Source organism: Phoxinus phoxinus (genome assembly GCF_949152265.1).
Source record: "Phoxinus phoxinus genome assembly, chromosome: 12".
NCBI classification, from domain to species: Eukaryota; Metazoa; Chordata; class Actinopteri; order Cypriniformes; family Leuciscidae; genus Phoxinus; species Phoxinus phoxinus.
The window spans coordinates 29,981,312-30,000,924 of NC_136887.1; the positions used below are offsets into that span (position 1 = coordinate 29,981,312).

At 39.5% G+C, this 19,613-nt stretch overlaps 1 protein-coding gene across 1 annotated transcript in view; it reads right to left on the reverse strand.

Annotated features, from left to right (window-relative positions):
• cplx1 (complexin 1) overlaps positions 1 to 16,108 on the reverse strand; it is a 47,577-nt gene extending 31,469 nt beyond the window's left edge. The window contains exons 1-2 of the mRNA XM_079630148.1: positions 15,950 to 16,108; positions 14,832 to 14,947 (exon numbers count right to left, since the gene is read on the reverse strand). Of these exons, the coding sequence (XP_079486274.1) occupies positions 14,832 to 14,862 (31 nt within the window). The 5' untranslated portion in view covers positions 14,863 to 14,947; positions 15,950 to 16,108. The remainder of the gene's footprint in view (positions 1 to 14,831; positions 14,948 to 15,949) is intronic.
• Positions 16,109 to 19,613: the final 3,505 nt, after the last annotated feature.

Sequence of the window (19,613 nt, forward strand, 5' to 3'; positions counted from 1 at the left end):
ATGGATGGATGGATGGATGGATGGATGGATGGATTGGATGGATGGATGGAGGATGGATGGAGGATGGATGGATGGATGGATGGAAGATGGATAGATGGATGGATGGATGGATGGATGGATGGAGGATGGATGGATGGATGGATGGATGGATGGAGGATGGATGGATGGATGGATGGATGGATGGATGGATGGAGGATGGATGGATGGATGGATGGATGGAGGATGGATGGATGGATGGATGGATGGATGGAGGATGGATGGAGGATGGATGGATGGATGGATGGATGGATGGATGGATGGATGGAGGATGGATGGATGGATGGATGGAGGATGGATGGATGGATGGATGGAGGATGGATGGATGGAGGATGGATGGATGGATGGATGGATGGATAGAGGATGGAGGACGGATGGATAGAGGATGGATGGATGTTTTAATATCTCTAATATTAATTTTCTCAATTTACCCACCATTAGCAAGAGTTGCATTATTTTCTGGCCATACCGTCAGAGAAAAAGCAAACCCCGTTACCTTTGACCTGTTAATGTAAAGTAACAGAGTAACTTCTAACCTCCCCTTTGAATGGTCTGTTATTATGCAGCTGATGGTCTCTGTCGGGCCCTATTTTCAGCTCTTACAGCTGTGTCTGTGCATTAGCCACAAATGGGTTTCTAATTACATTCTTACATTAGCTTTGCTCGTCCACTGTCTGCTGTGACTTGCAATAACAGCAAATGACACGGGTGCTCGGCCCTCTGCTGATGCTTTCTTTCATAGAGTACTCTGTCGTGCACTTTCCGAGACGTGCCTTCAACGTAAATGCCGTTGATGGTTGAAGTGCGCTAGAATATCGCTGTGCAATTCCATTCACGTCTCTGACCTTTCTATGTGCAGCCATGCATGACTCTGGAATTGTTCACCTGCAGAATTGGTTGATTGCAATTGATTTTGCTCCCATTATTATCTTATGGGAGTCACACTATCTGTCTATGTCTTTCTCTGTCTCCATCCATCCACCTGTTCCTCCTTCTGTCACACTCATATGATAATATAATGCAACGCAAACCACGGTGCGTCAAATAATCTTAAGCATTTCTAAAACTTTTTGTTTATTTCCAGGTTCAAATTAGACGTGGAATGTCGACTCTGCCTTTCAGATCCCATGTTATCTTTCTTTCCCAGGACTGGTCAGTTTTGTCCAGTGGATTTGGCGTGTAGTCAGATGTATTTGTGCATTGGAGTGTATGGACGAGACAGATATCACTACAGCTGTTGTTTCAAGGACAATGCCACCCTTTGATGTCAGTCCCAGAAGTCCACCTGTTTGCCAGCCGTCCAGATGAGCTCAGCATTTATAAAGACACAAACCACCCCGTCGCATCGAGTTTTGAAGTTGATCTGAGCTGCGTGTGCTGGTTTGACCCTCTCGAAGGTGATCTTTTTTAGTTTTTTTCTTAAAATGTTCAGGACTCGTATGGTCATGGAAGGAACTGTAGACACAAGATTGATTCTCTCGGTTTCATTTGCCCTCTGAACCCGCCTTTCTTGTTTTCCTGGAAGCAGGCCTGTCGGATATTTTAGAGGCATCTCTGATCAATTGGGAAATGTTCTCTTTATTTCAGCTTGTCAGAAAACAATCGCTTTAAAGTGATTCACCAAGCTTTTGCATCTTAGATTTTTTTCGATTATCAATTTCTTTCTCAGGTGGATATGTTTACACTTTAAAGGGATAGTTCACCCCAAAATGAAAATTCTGTATTTTTTTTTTACCCACACATTTTTAGAATTGTCTTCTCTTTTTTTTTGGATGAATTATTACTTTTATAAATGATGGTGCAAAACTTAACTAAATTTGAATGGCATTTCAGAATAGATTTCCCAGTAACAAGATACTTTGTACAAATGCTTGTGTGACAAAAAAAAGTAGGCTAAAATGTAAATTATCTCACCCATAAAAAGCATTGAGAAGTCCAAATAATTTTTAGTTAATTTAGTTAAGACTCATAAGTCCCATCATTTCCCAGTATGACAGTACGCTTAAAGTGACAGGTCACCTAAAATTATGTAATCTATTTCCTAAAACTCATCTGTTCTAAAATATATTTTAAGAGATAAGATAACTTTAAGGTCCAAACAACATTTGACCCCACTTAATTTCACTTTATGGATAAAATATTTCAGAATATCTCCCATAGAAGAAGAGAGTTTTTATGTCTTGGCACTATCCCTTTAACACTCTCCACCTATCAGTGCTGTTGTGGCATGAGGTAAACTTGCAGATCCATAGAAATAAAGCTGGTGTGTTCAGATTTATTATTCTTATTAGTAAAACACATTGAATTGGCAAGCCAATAAATTTGAGTGAATCTGCAGCCTCATCAAAACACCAGCTGCAGCCACAACTGGGGATTTATGTGTTTTCCTATCTTTGTTACTAATTTGTCATTTTGCTGAAGCTTTTATCCAGAGCAACATACAGTAAGCTACACGTATTACAGGCACAAGCTCCTTGTTTAAGGGCACAATGCTTATAGTTCACATCTCAAACCTGTTCAGTTGAACCCACTGTATATCCTTACAGTTACCTTTCCAAATTTTAACCAAGATATACATTAGCTCTCTGCTTTTATTTTCCTAGTTTATTTAAACAAAACTAAAAGTCACATGCAGAATTCCTTGCATTTTATGTTTGTATTTATTTAGTTTTTTTTATCTGCAAGTAGAAGAGTCCAAAATGCTAAGCTAATAATGCAATGCTCAACAAGAGCATTGCGTGCGCGTGTGTGTGTGTGCGTGTGCGTGTATGTGCGTGCGTGCGTGCGTCCGTGCACAGTAAATAGTGATGTTTTATAAAAACGGTGGGTGGACTCTACGATAAAATTAAAATATTATGTATATGAATAAAAAAGAGGCTATAAATCACTGTAGATTTCAGAAGACAGGCATTAAGCAAAAGTCAACTGTAAGTGAAGAAGCGTGTTTGGCAGCTATTGCTCTCCCTGGCATTGAGTGCTGGATAAATGTGTTTGTTTGGATGGAGGTGGTGCTTTCTGGCGGGACTCTGCAGGGACTCTGTAAAGTGTTGGTGGGTCAGCAGAGGACTCTCCAGACGCCCACTACCCCCTTTTTTCTCTGAAGCCTACCTTCACCATGCGGGTACCGCTCCAAAGGCATTACCGAAACACAAGATTAGTTCTGAGAAAAAAAACCTCCATCACACAAAAAGCGTTTTCTATCAAAGTATTTAAAGTAATTTTAAAGATCACATAATTCTGTATTTAATTTTTTCTTTTCACCTAAATGGAAAAGTGTTTCCACTCTTTCAAAGTTTCCTTTTGAAAGTTTCCTTTGAAAGAGTATTAAAGTAACTTGCACATGCTTTGGACGGATGCAACCTTTTGCAGCCGTGTTATCACTGTACACACAACCACGTTTGGAGGCCATGGACTCCCTTTTTATATTCCTAAGGTTGCTCACAGCGCAAAGCTCACTGTGATGAATGATTTTGAAATGGTGTCACCGTAGGCCATAACTCTCCACCAGTGTCACGAAGACCACAGTGACTGCATATGCTGCACAATTTCATATACACTGTTTGTTAAAAGCAAGGCCGCTTTCTCTCTCTCCAGGAATAGATTTTAGTGGGTGTGTGGGGCCAGGTGAGGAAGTGGTGAGAGACGCTGAATAGAACGTTTTTCTTATTTCTTTATTTGCTTTAGGATTCAAGGCTTTTATTTTTCCAATAAAAATATCTAAACATCATTAAACAAGATAAATTAACTTAAGAAAATTACATCAGCTATTGAGACTTATTTAAAGGTGTACGAAATTATGGTAATTTTGTTATATTGAAGCATAACTTTGAAGCAAACTACACTACATTTCCATTGTTTTTTAATGAAAACTTACGCTAAACGTATGTGTTTGACCATTGCGCTTACGTTCAAACCTTAATAGCGTTTTGACACTGCAAGAAGTTCAACTTAAACACATCTCTAGACCTCTAGATCTCTCACATTTGACACATTTGAAACAGCAAAAACTGGCCCTACACTTAACTTCAGATAACCTATATTAAAATAATCTTAAAATCTAGTAAAAAGTGAGTTTGACTTTTTTAAAGGATTTGCAGTGTAAACATAAATAGAAATGTATTACTACTGCTTTAGTATTTCAGGGAGTATTTTTTGAAGTGGTTTGGACTCCATCTGCCAGCAAACATGAAGCCAAAAATAGCTAGCAATGATCAAAACGTACTGTAGATACTCATCTTTGTTCAGATCAGCCCATCTCCTTTTAGCCACTTAAGGCACAGAAAAATATGTATTACAACTTCCACAAGAGGGGGAAGGAATTTCCCCGTGACAGATGGTGAATGACGTATAGCCTGCTGTGTGCACCAGTGGAAGCTGGGGTAATGCTGGGATCCAGTTCTGTCTGAAACTCCTGAAGGTATCATGGTTTTCTGCCTTTCTGAGTGATATGTGCTGCTGGTGACATTATAGCATACTCTATTTGACTGTAAAGGTGAAGTGTGTAACTATTCTGATGCTAAAGTGCATTAGATTAATGTGCAGTGACAACTATAAGTAAACCATTCATAGGATTTCCTGAAGTGTGTACACACTGCAGCTCTGTGGCACTTTCAAAACGAACAATTTGACGTATCAGTTTCTGGCTCAGCCAATGGAGTGTTTTTGGGAAACCTGTTAGGAAACGATAATTATTTTAGCATTTAGGTATAGGGCTGTGGCACAGAAGTCATATACTTAACCTTTAAGGGTCCATATAGGCACATTGTGGGATGACATTTCAATAAATAAGATATCAAGACCTCTCAGTGTGCACAATATACTGTTCAACGGTTTGGGGTCGATAAAAGGTTTTTGAAAGAAGTATTTTCCTCACAAGGCTGCTATTATTTAAACATCAAAAAGACAGTAAAAATATATACTGTGTAATATTGTGTATATATTAATATTGTGCGTTATATTGTGTAACATTAGTAATATTACACAATTAGTATTAATAATTTTCTATTTGAATATGTTTTCAAATGTTATTTATTCCTGTGATGCAAACGTAGATTTTCAACATCATTACTCCAGTCTACAGTGTCACATGATCTTTCAGAAATCTGATCTAATATGCTGATTTGCTTAGAAAACATTTCTTATTATTTTCAATGTTTAAAAAATGTGCTGCTTAATAGCTGCTTTGATTTAACCTGTCTTTGCTTAATAAAATAAATAATTTCTATATTTTTATTAACAATATATTTTCTGGACATAATATATATTTTGCCCATAGAATGGTGTAGTTACAACATTAACCAGCAGGGGTTGAAGCATGCTAACCTGTTTAACATTGGCTTCTTGAATCCGACCTGACAGATGTAAAAACTACAGGTAAAAGTACTCGCATGACAGGTCATGTTACCACATTATTGCAGATGTATTCGCTTGAACGTAGCACCCAAAGACAACCCAAAGCAACTAGACCAGATTGGATTTCCAAAGAGATCAAATACAGAAGACTCAAGCGAAGAATTCACATTAATGGGCATTCACTCTGGTAGCATGTTTCTGTAGTGTTAATAAAAGGACTGACTTCATCTCTATGGTAATGAAGCTGAAATAGACATCCCATTAAAGAGTGTGATCACATAACGTGGTGTTATTGCCAGCAGTCCAAGCGTCCACTGACGTTCACACGTACACTCTGTATCGAACACACACACACACATGCACACGCGCACTGACAAATGGTCTAGTAGTTCATCACAAAAGCACCAGACTGCTTAATAGACCTCCATGCCAGCCTGTGGGTCATAACTGATGAGCGCTAGAGAAAAAGTCGACAGAAAGTATAGCATCTGTGACCGCAGTCACACAAAGGGATCGGCTCACAACCTTTCCAGGCCTGCTGTAGGATTAACTCTGCTATAGAAAGTTTGCCAGAGTTTCTTGCTGGGCCGTGACCGCCATTTTGGACAGCGGTCAAGGGCAAGCGGCGTATCGGCCAAAAGACCTCTGCCCCGTGCCAGCGAGCGATGGAGTTCTCTCGCAGGGATACCGGATAGCAGCTCGGAGATCCCAACCGCCAGAGCGTGGCACGTCAAGGTTATCTAACAGCTGACGTCAGCAACCTATTTTTTGCTTGCCGAGGTTCCTTTACGTAATTTGCATCGCAATGAGAACATTAAGGGTGTAAGCAGCGGTTCACTTTCACTCATTAGTTTGAGATTTTATTTAGAGCCTGTTCAATTCTCAAGAGACATCCGGAGTTTATTGGGTCTGGATCTATTTCTATGCATGAATATTCTTAAATTAGGTCAGACGTCTTCATTCGCGGAGCTAAAAAAATAATAATCTGAAACAAGGACGTTTGAAAGTTTTTGTCATGCCGTCAGACATATAATAATGTTCACAGAGGAGCTCTGGGATACTGCGTATGATAATTGTTCCCTGGGCCGGGGCTGTTTTATGGCTGAGATTAACCTCGCAATGGTATCATGGCACTGGATTAATATTAGGCCGACTGCAGGAGGAAAGTAACAGTTGAGGAGAGAGCTTTCGAGAGCTGCCTGTAATGAATCAAAGAAATGAAATGTCAAACAGGTTTTAATAGGGCCATTTGGACAACGTCGAGCCAGACCAGTTGGTGCTAAATCAATTTTTCCCTTATTTTAACTTTTTAATGTCGGGCGAGGCAGTAATGACTGTGAGTGCATCGGGAAAAGAACATTTTTTACACAGGTTCTTATAAAATTGTGTTTAAATAAAAGTAAAAACTCTTTCAATTTAGTTCTGATTATCATATATCAGTTTGTAAGTATATGGAGAAATGTTTAACGATGCTGTGAAGTTGCCATGACAAATGTAAGGACGAGGAGAAGGATGACGTCAATAGTAATGATGCTTACTGATGAGAGAGACCTTTCTGTGGATGGATGGATGAATGGATGGATGGATGGATGGATGGATGGATGGACGGACGGATGAGTAAAATCTTCTTTTTTTTGCAAAACAAGTTTAAAATAAGAATAAATAAAAACATTAAGAAGACGTTTCTAGTAGTGCAGCATGAGATGGTGTCCATGCACCCACGACACCAGCATGGCAGGATTAACTGGTGTAACTGGTACCAGTCTAAACCAGTCTAAGCTATTAAACCAGTCTAAGCTGACTAATCTTGGTCTTTTCAGCAGGATCATCATTAGGCCAAGATGGAATCTATGTAATGACTTTTTTTGCATTTTCTGTGATGATTTGGTTGGAAGTCTGCAAAAAGCATTTAGAAAGAAAAATTAAACTAAGATGAAAGTGCTGCAGTCTTATTGGTATGCTCTTATAAATCAAGGTTACTAGCATTGGTGGTTCCTTAAAGGGATAGTTCACCCAAAAATGAAAATTAGCACATGATTTACTCACCCTGAAGCCATCCTAGGTGTATATGACATTCTTCTTTCAGACATATACAATATTCGATTTACAGCGAAAGAGTAACACTTGAACTTGACGCACAACATAATGACGAATGCGGTTGCCCAGCCCTGTGTGTTTGAACCGCAAGAGGCTTCAAAGCTTCTCCTGGGTCATACATCGTCAACTGTTACTCTTTTGGCAAAAGTCGACTTGCGTGCGGCCGTCTGCCGGAAGCTAGTTATTTTAGTCGACAAAGTTTTGAATATAAATATTTTTCTTACACGAACGCATCGCTTCACCTCAGAAGGCCTTTACAACCATTTATTAAGCATTTTAGTTTAGGAGTTCATATTTCATATTATTTTAGGAGAATCCATATTCTGCAGAAATAAAAGCAAGAATTTTGTTTTAGAGAAACCTGCATCAACAACAAAAAAAAACTGCTTGCTAATGAAGATAATTTCACTTCCAGTTTTTTCTCTAGTAAAGTGCGCTTTGCCGTGTCGAACTGGCAAACATGTTTTAAAGCCACATGGCACCATGTAGGTCCATGGGCCTGTCCAAAGTCATGACTCATCCATTTATAACACACATGAATGGCTTCAGCTTGACCAGATATCGAACCGGCAGTCATTCTTGGGACAGAGCCCATATGTGCTGTGTGTGTGTGTGTATGTGTGCTTATGAGCGTGTGCAAATGTGTTACTGCATGTGACTTGGCAATTAAAGGACATCGATTGAGAATTGATGTGTTGACAAGGTGTCCACATGGCATCATTTTGCAGATGAGCAGATTACGATATCAATTTGGTGTGTGTGTGTGTGTGTGTGTGTGTGTGTGTGTGTGTGTGTGTGTGTGTGTGTGTGATGATGGCAGGTGTTTTCTCTGTGTGGAACTGAAAGGGCCATTGCACACATGTAGTCCCTGCAGCTCAGAGCCAGAAACCTACAGCCGGAGAACCTGTCCATGTGTCGTACCATGTGGTCATCTGCTGACCCGAAAGAGAAATGAATTGAGATAGTGAGAGAGAGAGAACGAAACCGAGAGAGCGCCGTGTCCCACTCAAAGGTGCCGAAGGTCAGGCACGATTCACAGCAATACTGTTTCTTACGCTATCTACAGGAGGGACAGGAGAACATATTGCATCCTGTCCTGGAGAGCCATTAAAGCAGGTGTGAAAGTGTGTGAGTCATTACAGTCTGTGGATGTGTGTGTATAGGTTTACTGTAGACCAGAGTTTGATGTGACCTTTGTGAGAGACCCCCCTTTCTAAAATATAAAGCTAGCTTTATTATCTAACGCATCAAGATTAATTAATTCTGTATGAGCAAATATTTTATGAATATATACAATAGAATAAGATAATTACAACTTTCATGATTTTAAAAATCAGAATGAAATATTAGCCTTATGTAAATGTCATGTAACTATGAAGTAATAATATAGCTGCAATTCAGTGAATGTTAACATTTCTCATCTTTTTCAAGTTTTCTGCCGACCTCAGTTTGAAACCGCATGCTGTAAACTACTTTGAATGCAAAATATAAAACAAAATTGGGCAAAGCATCCCTTTGAGGACGTTTCATAGTTCATTGGTCCTTCTAGATTGTATCGCCCCTGATTTCCCTCCCTTCGCTCGCCTTAGAGGCTCACATTACAATTATAAACTTGATGACTGTCAGATTAGTCCATGAGTCCGGCTCTAAGAGCTCCTAAAAGCCTTATAATCAATTTAATGTTTGCCTGATTCTGTCCGAAACGCCGGATCTGGCGTCTAACCTCCTTCCTCCCCGCAGAGGGATCGGCCCTTTGCCCAATCTCAGCGGCTGTATTGATTTCAGCACATTGCGTTTACCGTCCTTCTCATTACATGGTTAAAAATCACGCCGGCCGAGCGTGATCAGTCGTTTATAGGTCAGCACATAAATCAATGGGCGTCAGCTCTGGTGCTGCACCGAGCGGAGCGTCCTGGCGTCACAGGGTGTGTTTTCCCCTAGCCTAAGATACACAGGAATATAGAGAGACAAACTTCATTATCATTGATGCACATGGTCATTTGAAGGTTTGGCTTTTAGCTCATGACTGTTATCTTTTAGGTCATCTTTGACAATATTTTGACTCATTTGTGTCCAATAAAATGCTCTGAACAAAGAATGAGTAAATTAAGTCACTCCCTCAACACCACTTGCAACCGTTATGCTAATTTATTGGCTATAAGGCATGAGGCTTTTGATATGCCCTGCCAACACAGGACTTTTTTTTTTAAATGGGAAAACATGACATAAGTAATAGCTTGTTTTCACGTGATTCATTTGTTCTGTCGTTAATGCAAATCTAATTAACCCCTGTGACAGCCGTGATGTGGAATTACAGCACAGTTTTGCACAGCCATCAATTCAATAGAACTCAATTTAGTTAATTTCAGTTGACTTGAAGTTGCTTTGTGCTTCTGATTAGGGACATTTGATTAGATTAAGCATTTTCACGACCTATGTTAATGTGTGACCCTTTGTCTGAGCGGCCCGCCAGCCCCCCCGCAGGAGGCGTGAGAGCGCTGGCGCTAGTGTGAAGGTGATCTGATTCAGGTCTGAACGCCTCAGTGCACGCAGTTGTTAAAATTGGATTCAGGCGAGCAGCTCCTGCATATTAATGACGACAGGTGTTAATTTAACACAAATGAGAGCATCCCATTTAATCATGAAAATTATATATACAGTGAGGCCTGAGAGCACATCGAAATCTGTGATTGTCTTCATTTAAACCTGGAAATGAACTTAAAAAATTAAAGCACAGCCAGGCATGTCGAGCTTATTAACAACGCTGGCCAACTCTCAGTCTCCACAAGACTCTCTTTCCACTCCAACAAGCTGCTTTAGCCCGAGAGTTGCAAAGAGAGGGAGAAAGGGAGGAAGTGGTCAAGAATATCAGGGTTGAAAGTGGAAGGAAACACTGCAAATGTGTATGTGCATGTGAGCGGTACTACTGAGCAACAGATTTGGAAGAAAAGAAGACAGAGCAAATGTGTGTGAAATTCAGCAGGAAAGTGAGATGAGAAAGTGAGATGAGTAAGTGTGAGAGCGTGTGTGTGTGTGGATATAAGGGTAGACTCCCATTCCGGTTGCATTCTGGCTGATGCTGCAGGGATGCCCAGGAGATTTCTCTCACATAACCGTGATTAGTCTTACATCCGTGAGCTTTAGTACCGAACTCTCTCGCCACATCCTGACCTGCTGCCTCTAAATCTCTTACTGAGCCAGACAGGCCCATTATTTCACTTCAGCCTGAGCTTTATTATCTAATGTCGGTCAGAATCGTGTGTGGGGGCCTGTCAAAACGGCTGCTAGCAAATGGAGATTGCCTGTTCCGTGATTTACAGGATCAATCAACCAGGGGCGCCGCTAGAAATTTTAGGCCCTATGAAAGAATATGAGGTTGGGCCCCCCCACCGCACCTATTCCATTAATAAAATCAATCTCTGGGGGCCCCAAAAGTGCGTGGGCCCTTAGAATCGTCCTAACTTTTCCCCCCTTAGCGGCGCCCCTGCAATCAACAGTGGAGACTCCAAGCACACACAAAAACCCACATGCAGCAGTTTTACACTGGGCCAATAGTAATGCATTTATAAATGCATTTATGTATGCATCCAAAGGATGCAGTAAAAGCTTTAGAGCAAATACATACACTTCCATTTATTTAGTCTTCCAAGATGCTGCAAGTGATTGTTTTTTCTTTCCTGCATCCATTTGCATATAAATTGTGATTGGCCTCGTCTTCCTTATAATGCTTAAATGCTTTTAAATGCTTTTTTGATTTTGCCTTTCCTTTAATGTGTAGCATATGTATATATATAAAATGCAAAGACATTTGAAATAGAACAATAGAAAATTTATAATTTTCTTGTAAAGTGTACTCCAATAATCTCTATTTTACTTACAACTTTGTAGTCCTGCCATTATTTCTGTGATTTAATGTAGCAATGTTACCATGTCGCACGTTTGCCTATGGCTGCCTTGGCGCGCCCTTAAGCCTTTAACACATACCTTGGGTCTTTATTGCCCCTGGGACGTCATTCTCTATCCCCTCCTCATTCATTTTTCAAAGGGGGCCTATATGCACATTTCACTTTTATAAGGTGTTTGAACACAAAAGTGTGTCCACAGTGTGTGTAAACCACCCACTTCTTTTTTTTTTATAATCCCCATGAATCATAAACAGTTTCTCCAAATGCGCAGTTGCAGATCGGAAGCCCCGCCCATGACTGGTGACGATCTGCTCTGTTAGATCCCGCACTGAGCGAGCCGCAGCAGTTTGCCTTTTCTGTTTCCTCGCTGCGGCAGCTGGAGAAATACAATGTCTGCTCCAAAAAAAAAAAAAACACTATAAATGTTCTGTTATTGGAAGTACCAACGGACAAGAGTCTCCACAGGGATCTGAGCCACTGACAACATCGTGGTTGAATTTAATTTATGAAAGAAATGTGCTGAAGAAAGTCATTAAAGTTTTATATATTTGTGCAAATCATGTTACGCCGGACTGCTTCACAAACGAGGGTCAGTTGAACACTGGATTTGCACAATATTTGTTTCTGAAAGATTTTTGTATTAACATGACGGTACATGCAAGTCGATGAGTGGAATCAACTTAACTTAACAACTACATACATTTATCCACTAACCATTCAGAAACATTCAGTTGCATTCTAAACTTCTAAACTGTAACTTCTTCCTGAGTCTCTCCGTCAGTGTCCGACTCTGGTTCGAACACTTAAGGCTAAACACTGATACTGATTTTGGCTGCGTGACATTCTCCAGTTTTGTTGTTGCCGGAGTATCCGAAACACAAGCTGTAAAGGCTTTCCCCTCTTCTGGAAATAGGGCGGGGAGCAGCAGCTCATTTGCATTTAAAGGAACACACACCAAAACTGTGTGTTTTTGCTCACACCCAAACACGGGCAAATTTGACAAGCTAATAAATTATATGTGGGGTATTTTGAGCTGAAACTTCACAGACACATTCTGGGGACACCAGAGACTTATATTACATATTTTGAAAAGGGGTATAATACTGTAGGTTCCCTTTAAAGTTAGACATCACCCTTCTTAGTATCCTCAAAGAAAATTTTTTTAAAAGAATGTGTACTTTCTAATATTTTCTCTTTGCAAAAAGTGTATAGGGTCGCTAGCAACCCAAGGAATGTAACAGTGCAAGTATATTTTTTCTGGGCAAAAGTAATTGGATCTCCGATGACTCAATAAGTGCAATTCTCCTCAATGCCTGATACACAATGATGACGTGATGTTTCACTCATAATTACTGCAGGCATAAATCAAAAGAATACAAGTACCATCAGCAACATTTAGCAATGGCTCAGTTATTTACTGAAGTACTGAACGCTATCAAATATTAGTGTCAATGATGGATCTGGTGAAGAAACTGTCAGCGATCAAAATATTAATTTTGAAGACGTTGAGAATATGGTTGAGATCGCAAATATGAGGCCGATCCTGAATGTGCTGGGAAAAAGAGCTCTGATGATGACAGTGATGATGGTTAAAAGCATCTGCTCAAATTTAACCCTTCCAAGTTCCAAAAGGTAATAAAACATGCTTTATTTGTATTATTTTGTAATTGTTATTCAAATATCAGGGTGGATTAATGCTATTGCGGCAGTTAGAGATCCATCCGTGTTAGATATAGACCCGGGTCGCTAAAGACCCGAATTTATAATAATGATTGGGGAAACATTGATGCATTTAAAGGTTAAAGAACAGTTGGAAAAGGGATTTATCATATCATATCATTGAGGAGATACTTTTTTTCATTTTTTCGAAGACAAAAAAAAGAGAAGCCAATATCGACGCCATAATTACCACAGACATAATAACATTTACAGTCTTGGGAGCGGAAACCAGATTACGTTATAATCTGTCAACAGACAATCTCAACAGACTGGGCCAGCTGACCAATCAGAGCAGACTGGGGGTTTCAAAAAGGTAGGCTTTAAAGAGACAGGAACTAAAACAGAGCATTTCCTGCATATGGTGAAAATAGATGGTGTGTCAATGTACAGTAAGAGAAAAATAATGTGTTTTTCAAACTTTTAATCATGTAAATGTTTTCTAGCAGACCCAAAAAATAAAATTATTAACTTGTAAATGAGCATAAAATGGGCACTAGCAATTTATATCTGATTCTTCTGTGCAGCCAACTGAAAACAAGATGCACCATGGGTGTCATCATCATTTGCGCAGAACCGAAGCCTGAAACTAAGCTTACCTAAAACTTATTCTCTTGCTACTTTGCAAGTACTGGTAATTCCTGAAGGAAATGCAGTTATAGGCGACTTCAAATCTTTAAAACATAATAATCCAAAACATCTGAAGCCAGGATCAATTTATCTTAGACACGCACTGCTACTCTTAGAAAAGGACGTGAGAGGATAAGGAGGAAAGTTGTGAGTAAACAAGAAGCCGGGGACCACTCTTTCTTCTCAAGGGTGAAATCCCTTTCCGTACAGCTCAGTGGATTTCACTCATTTTCTGTATCGACGGAGCAAGTGGACTAGGGCAGGACCCTCATGGGCAAAGCATCCCGCAGCTGGTTAATGAAACAGGTCGTACGCCACCTTTTTATAGCACATCCATGCTAATAAACCATCACAGTCCTGCTCTCCTGACATCCCTCGGGACTGGACTGTCAATCTCTAAGTGCTTCGGCGAGCGAAGTCCGCACAGAGTGAGACGGATAAAATCCTCATTGAGAACGCAAAGGAGATTAATCATTTAGATGCAGTTATGTTTGGACATTTAATGCCAATATTTATGGAATTATTATATTTTTGATTAAGCTAGGCAGAGCACATCGTCAATAGTTATGGTGATTCTAGTGGGTCTGGATATAAAATATGTCTTGCAAGAATAATTAAAATGGAAATAATAATAATGAGCAAAAAGATCAATCCAAAAATGTTATAGTAAATATGAAAAACATCTAAATTGGCCTCCAGCTAGAAAACAAACCCCTTTATCAAGAAAACAACAGGCAGTGCTGCGGCAGATTCTGAAATGCGTGAAGACTCACGACCTCTATCTGTGATGATACTGACCTGCCCAACAGATCAACTGCTTTTAACCCATCACAAGACTATTATAAATGACATTGTTTGAATTATAAGATAAGCTATGCTAGACTGAGATAGGTATAAAGGAAAAAGCAACACTTTGAGTGTGTGTGTGTGTGTGTGTGTGTGTGTGTGTGTGTGTGTGTGTGTGTGTGTGTGTGTGTGTGTGTGTGTGTGTGTGTGTGTGTGTGTGTGTGTGTGTGTGTGTGTGTGTGTGTGTACGTGTGTGTGTACGTGTGCGCGTGTGTCATGTTTGGAGAAACGGGGCAATCTTAAACTTACCTCCCAACGCTTGCTTCATAACAAAATTCATGATGATGGCTTTTTATTCCTGCCTTCTTCTTCAACCAAATATTACATTCAGGTTAAGCTTTGCAAGTAGTTCCTTGTCCCCAGATCTACAATGTGAAACAGACAATTACTTAATTGCACCAAAAAAAAAAAAAAAAAAAAAAAAAAAAAGACTTAGTTTGTATAAAGAGGTATTCACTATAAAAAAGCAAGAAAATAGTTTATTAGTGTACCTCAATATATATAGTATCATATAATATAGCGATTTTCTCAGTAAATAGTGTGTTTGAATTGATTAAACCCAGTTATTTTCGGTGTCATATATGAATGCATTTTTATGTTATACCACAAAACATAACTAAATGCTGTAATAACAATGACTGGCATGGCATACACAATACTATCCAGTCGATCAATTCACAAGATGCGACATATGAAGGACAGTAAAGGTCAATATACCTCTCGTACAGTTCACACAAAGTGCAGAGTTGTAAAATTACCACGGGCAACCATTAGTGGCTTATCGGTGCCTGCGTGTAACTTAACCTTCACTATAAGAATAGAGTTAATGACAAGCTCCGGGACAAGCATACATCGAGTACATTTGAAATAAATCTGCAGGGAGCGTTTGTTCTTCTCGCGGGGAATGACAACATTACATTGCAACCTGAATATCAAATAACATTTGAGGAAAAGCCGTGTTGTGATGATCTTTTCTAAGTTGAAGACTGTAAATCCTAGAATGTACATTTAAGAAATATTATGATCCAACGCATGGCCCCGTTCCCTTAATCTGTGTGTAAACTTTCCATCGAATCGAAACCCACACGCTTATAGTCCGAATGCACCGACTCATCGGCTGATGAATGAGTCCGGATGAATCTCGTACGTTACTGTGCTCCTAGTATCTTCGCACGCCTATAAATGCGTTAAAATAGCTCGCTTTATATTCACTCCCGTTCGCGATAGGTGCCGAAAACAAAACCACTTCCTCGTTCATTGAAGCTGATTTCAGCACCATTGCTGGCGGACAGCTCCCGCTCCATCCCACAGCAAAAGCCCAACGCTCGCGTTCCACATTCACACACACACATAAAGGTCATAATTACCTGCGCGAGCGAATTCAAATGTTTCGAGAAGCTGAATAACTCCTCAGAAATGAAAGTTGAGCAGTAATGATACAGCGAGGATTTAACTGCTCGTTCCTAACATCTCTAGTTTCCAGGCAAAAGAAGGACGTCCTTGTTTCTCTTGCTCAGAGAGGCAGTGTGAGTGAGTGTGTGAGTGTCTGTGAGGGGAACTGCAGCTGCCGCTGATAAAGGCACTCACCGAATCACATGGAGAGCTCCCATCTGAAGCGTCCCATGTTCTGAGCAATCAATTTTTAACGACTGTGGTCGTCGTGGGTAGGTGTCCTGCTGTATGTGCCCAATATATGCTTGTGCAATCCCAAAGCTATTCCAGCTGGGATGAGCTTATTTAAAGCACCTTGCCTTAAGATGCAAAAGTCTTGTAGCATGCAAATGGGAAATGCATGGAAGGTTACGTGTATAGGCTGCGGTGCAATGCTTTTAGTGTTACAGTGTGATTGAACGATTAAGCCGCCGGTTGCTCGGCCTCACCTCGATTCGTCCTTGAGGCTGTTGGATGCGACGTTTCCCCTGACCAAGAATGATTTAAGAAAGTGTGACCGATATGTTTACCCCGTGAGCGTTACGAGTGCTGGTGGTACAGATGTGCTTCTGGCTTCAATTAGCAGGTTGAATTACAAAATAGTTAATGAAACCATATCTAATAAACCATATCTTATATCTATACTAATATATTGAAGAGTTCAGATGCAAAAGCCAGTAAGTGCCATCTGAAATTTTCAAGATGAATATTTAAGTTCAGTAATTTCACTTGAATGACAATTGGTAATATTAATTGTCATTTAAGTGAAATTACTGAACTTAAATATACGAGCTTGATAAAAAGTATAATTCTAGAAGAACATTTCAGATGGCACTTAGACGCTTTTGCATCTGAACTCTTCATATATATATATATATATATATATATATATATATATAAATGAGGTGGTGTTACGTTTATATAGACCTGATTAACTATTAATACAGTAACTGGGAATATTTCGCAAAATACACAGTAGCAGAAGCACATTCGCCCTTATAAGTTGACCTTAAAAAATAAACCAACCTGTTACAGTCTGTTTGTTGAGTAAACTCATCTAACAACTGAAAACTTTCAAACTTTTGTTCATCTAATGAACTTAAAAATTATTGTCTAGACGACTAAAGATCGTTTAATATTTAGCAAGACAAGGAGCTAACTGTTCTGCCATCATTATGTTTGATTTTCAAAGCCGAGGTAGTCATTATTTGCCTCTTAAAACTAGAGGCAAACATATTACTCTGAATGGATAAATAAATTAAAATGCACATATACTGTCAACACACAAATCTTAAATACGGTGAGGTTAACAAAATGTAAATTCTGTAAAAATATGAAATCAGAACCATATCCAGATGTATCTAAGAAAGGTGTATATGTATATATTTTTAGTGTGTATGGCCATCAATAGAGAAAGATGCCGTTTGTGTCCTGGTGTAATTCTGGCATCTACCAGCAGGGGCTGAAATATTTGAGACCACAGTAATAGATTTGGCATGCTTTGAGAAATTCAGTGAATAGTTCTCCCTTAAAAGTGATTATTGTATCAATCCAATGCCTTATAAACATAACTTATAAACACAAAAATTCGGCTTGCCAGATTTATTTCCATCAGACAGTCAGTAAATGGAAAGTGGGCATCTGTGGGTCTCTGTGTAGTAAGAAAAGTTTTTAATTTAATTCATGTAAGAACAAGTAGTGAGGGCGGGTGAAGCTTAATCCAGACTAAAAATGTTTAAAGTGAAGCTTTGACTGTTAGATCATTCACACTGCCTTTTGTTCCGTGATATGACAAGAGAGAAAATCCATTGTTTATCTAATCTTAAATGTATATGCAAACAAAATGCATCAAGTGTTAAGTACACAGACGTGAATTTGAAATTGTCATTTGATTGTCACGGCTTTATCTGTTCACACTGAAAAACGTTCCTGCAAACTTGATCTGAAGGCTACAGGTAAAGTGGCATATTGCAGAAGAATTTACAGTGCACGCAGTTGTGATATATCATCTTTTACGATTTGACCTTCCTCTCTGCCCTTCTGCACTGCAATATTTTATTTAGCTTTGTATTCAAATCCACCGATTTGTACTGATGCCAGAAGAGAGAATGATTCACATATGGGGGAGTGAAGGCTGGTAATAACCTGGATTACAGACCGCAGTGGGTGTCAGATTCCCTGGGAATTTTAAATTTGACATTTTGAGACATTTCGCCTCCCACCGCGCTGTTACAAACAGCAGTGAAGGAGCATTCAGCCTCAATCAGCGTTGTCGCCCACACAAGAACCTCACAAATGCTCAACACTGCCTAAATACATCACTTTCTGACCAACAGCAAGCAAACATTTAGTGCAGTGTGATGACGACAAATGTGGTTTTATTTTGCGAACAGCTGTGCTTTTGCATTGTTTTTTAATGTATTAATGAATGCTGCATACTTAAATCCGCTCCTTAAATTAGAGATTTATTCCCCACATCTGTGTTTATCTGTGTTGGCTCTGTCTCTCTCACTTCAATCTAAACACATTAAAATGTAAAATGGCTTTGGGGTTGAATTGAGTAGCATTATAAAAACAGCCTGTCACACTTTAGCAGCCTTTGATTTCTTGGCTCTATTTGTCCAGTTATTTCTACCTAGAATTGGAGATGGCTTTTGAAAATTGTGACATTACAGTCACTATCCAAACCGCCCATCTTTGTCATTTTTGTCTAATGATGATGGTTTTTCAGCGACACACATTTTCTCATAGCAGACTGAAAATAGTCAAGTGAGCCACTGAAAATAGTCTGATATTAATCCTGATTGAATTCAGAATGAGTTTTTAGCCAGCATTCAATTGATTTTGCCACCTAAAGTCCATTTCATTTTTAAAATGTAGCATTTTTAATTAGTAGCATATATTTAATCTCCCAGTTCATGACCAAATAATGGAAAAGTAACCAGGAATAAAGGAGAACTCCGGTCAATTTTAACATTGAGCTCATTTTTTTGTAAATTTGGAGTGCTGTCAATACAGAGAACAACGACAAAAATCGGTGTTGCCTACACAGTGTTATCCTCTTTTTAAAATTTGCACCCCGTTGACTTCAATGGGGCAAGTTGTTTTAAACCTGCTTTTAGCCTCTTAACATCCTTAATGTTTCATTACAAGTGCCCAGCCATGTTAGATGATAACTTAGAGTGAACACGAGTGAATCTGACTGCAGTAGATGTGAAAGATATGAATAAAAATTATGTTATTTCAGCCAGCGCACATACCTGTATTTACATCCTGTTTTCGGTCGAAGTCCAAAGTAGTCGATTGTCGAGTTCACGCGCATAGGTTTAATTACATATGATCACGCGCGTGAACTCGACAATCGACTTTGGACTTCGACCGAAAACAGGAACTAAATACAGGTATGTGCGCTGGCTGAAATAACATCATTTTTATTCATATCTTTCACATCTACTGCAGTCAGATTCACTCGTGTTCACTCTGAAGTTATCATCTAACGGTGGATGAGAAAAACGCACCGTTTTAGTGTGTCTCCTTTAAAAGTTAATGAGATGCGGTTCCACGCACAGGGGGCGGAGCCTAACCAGCTCGCACTCAGAG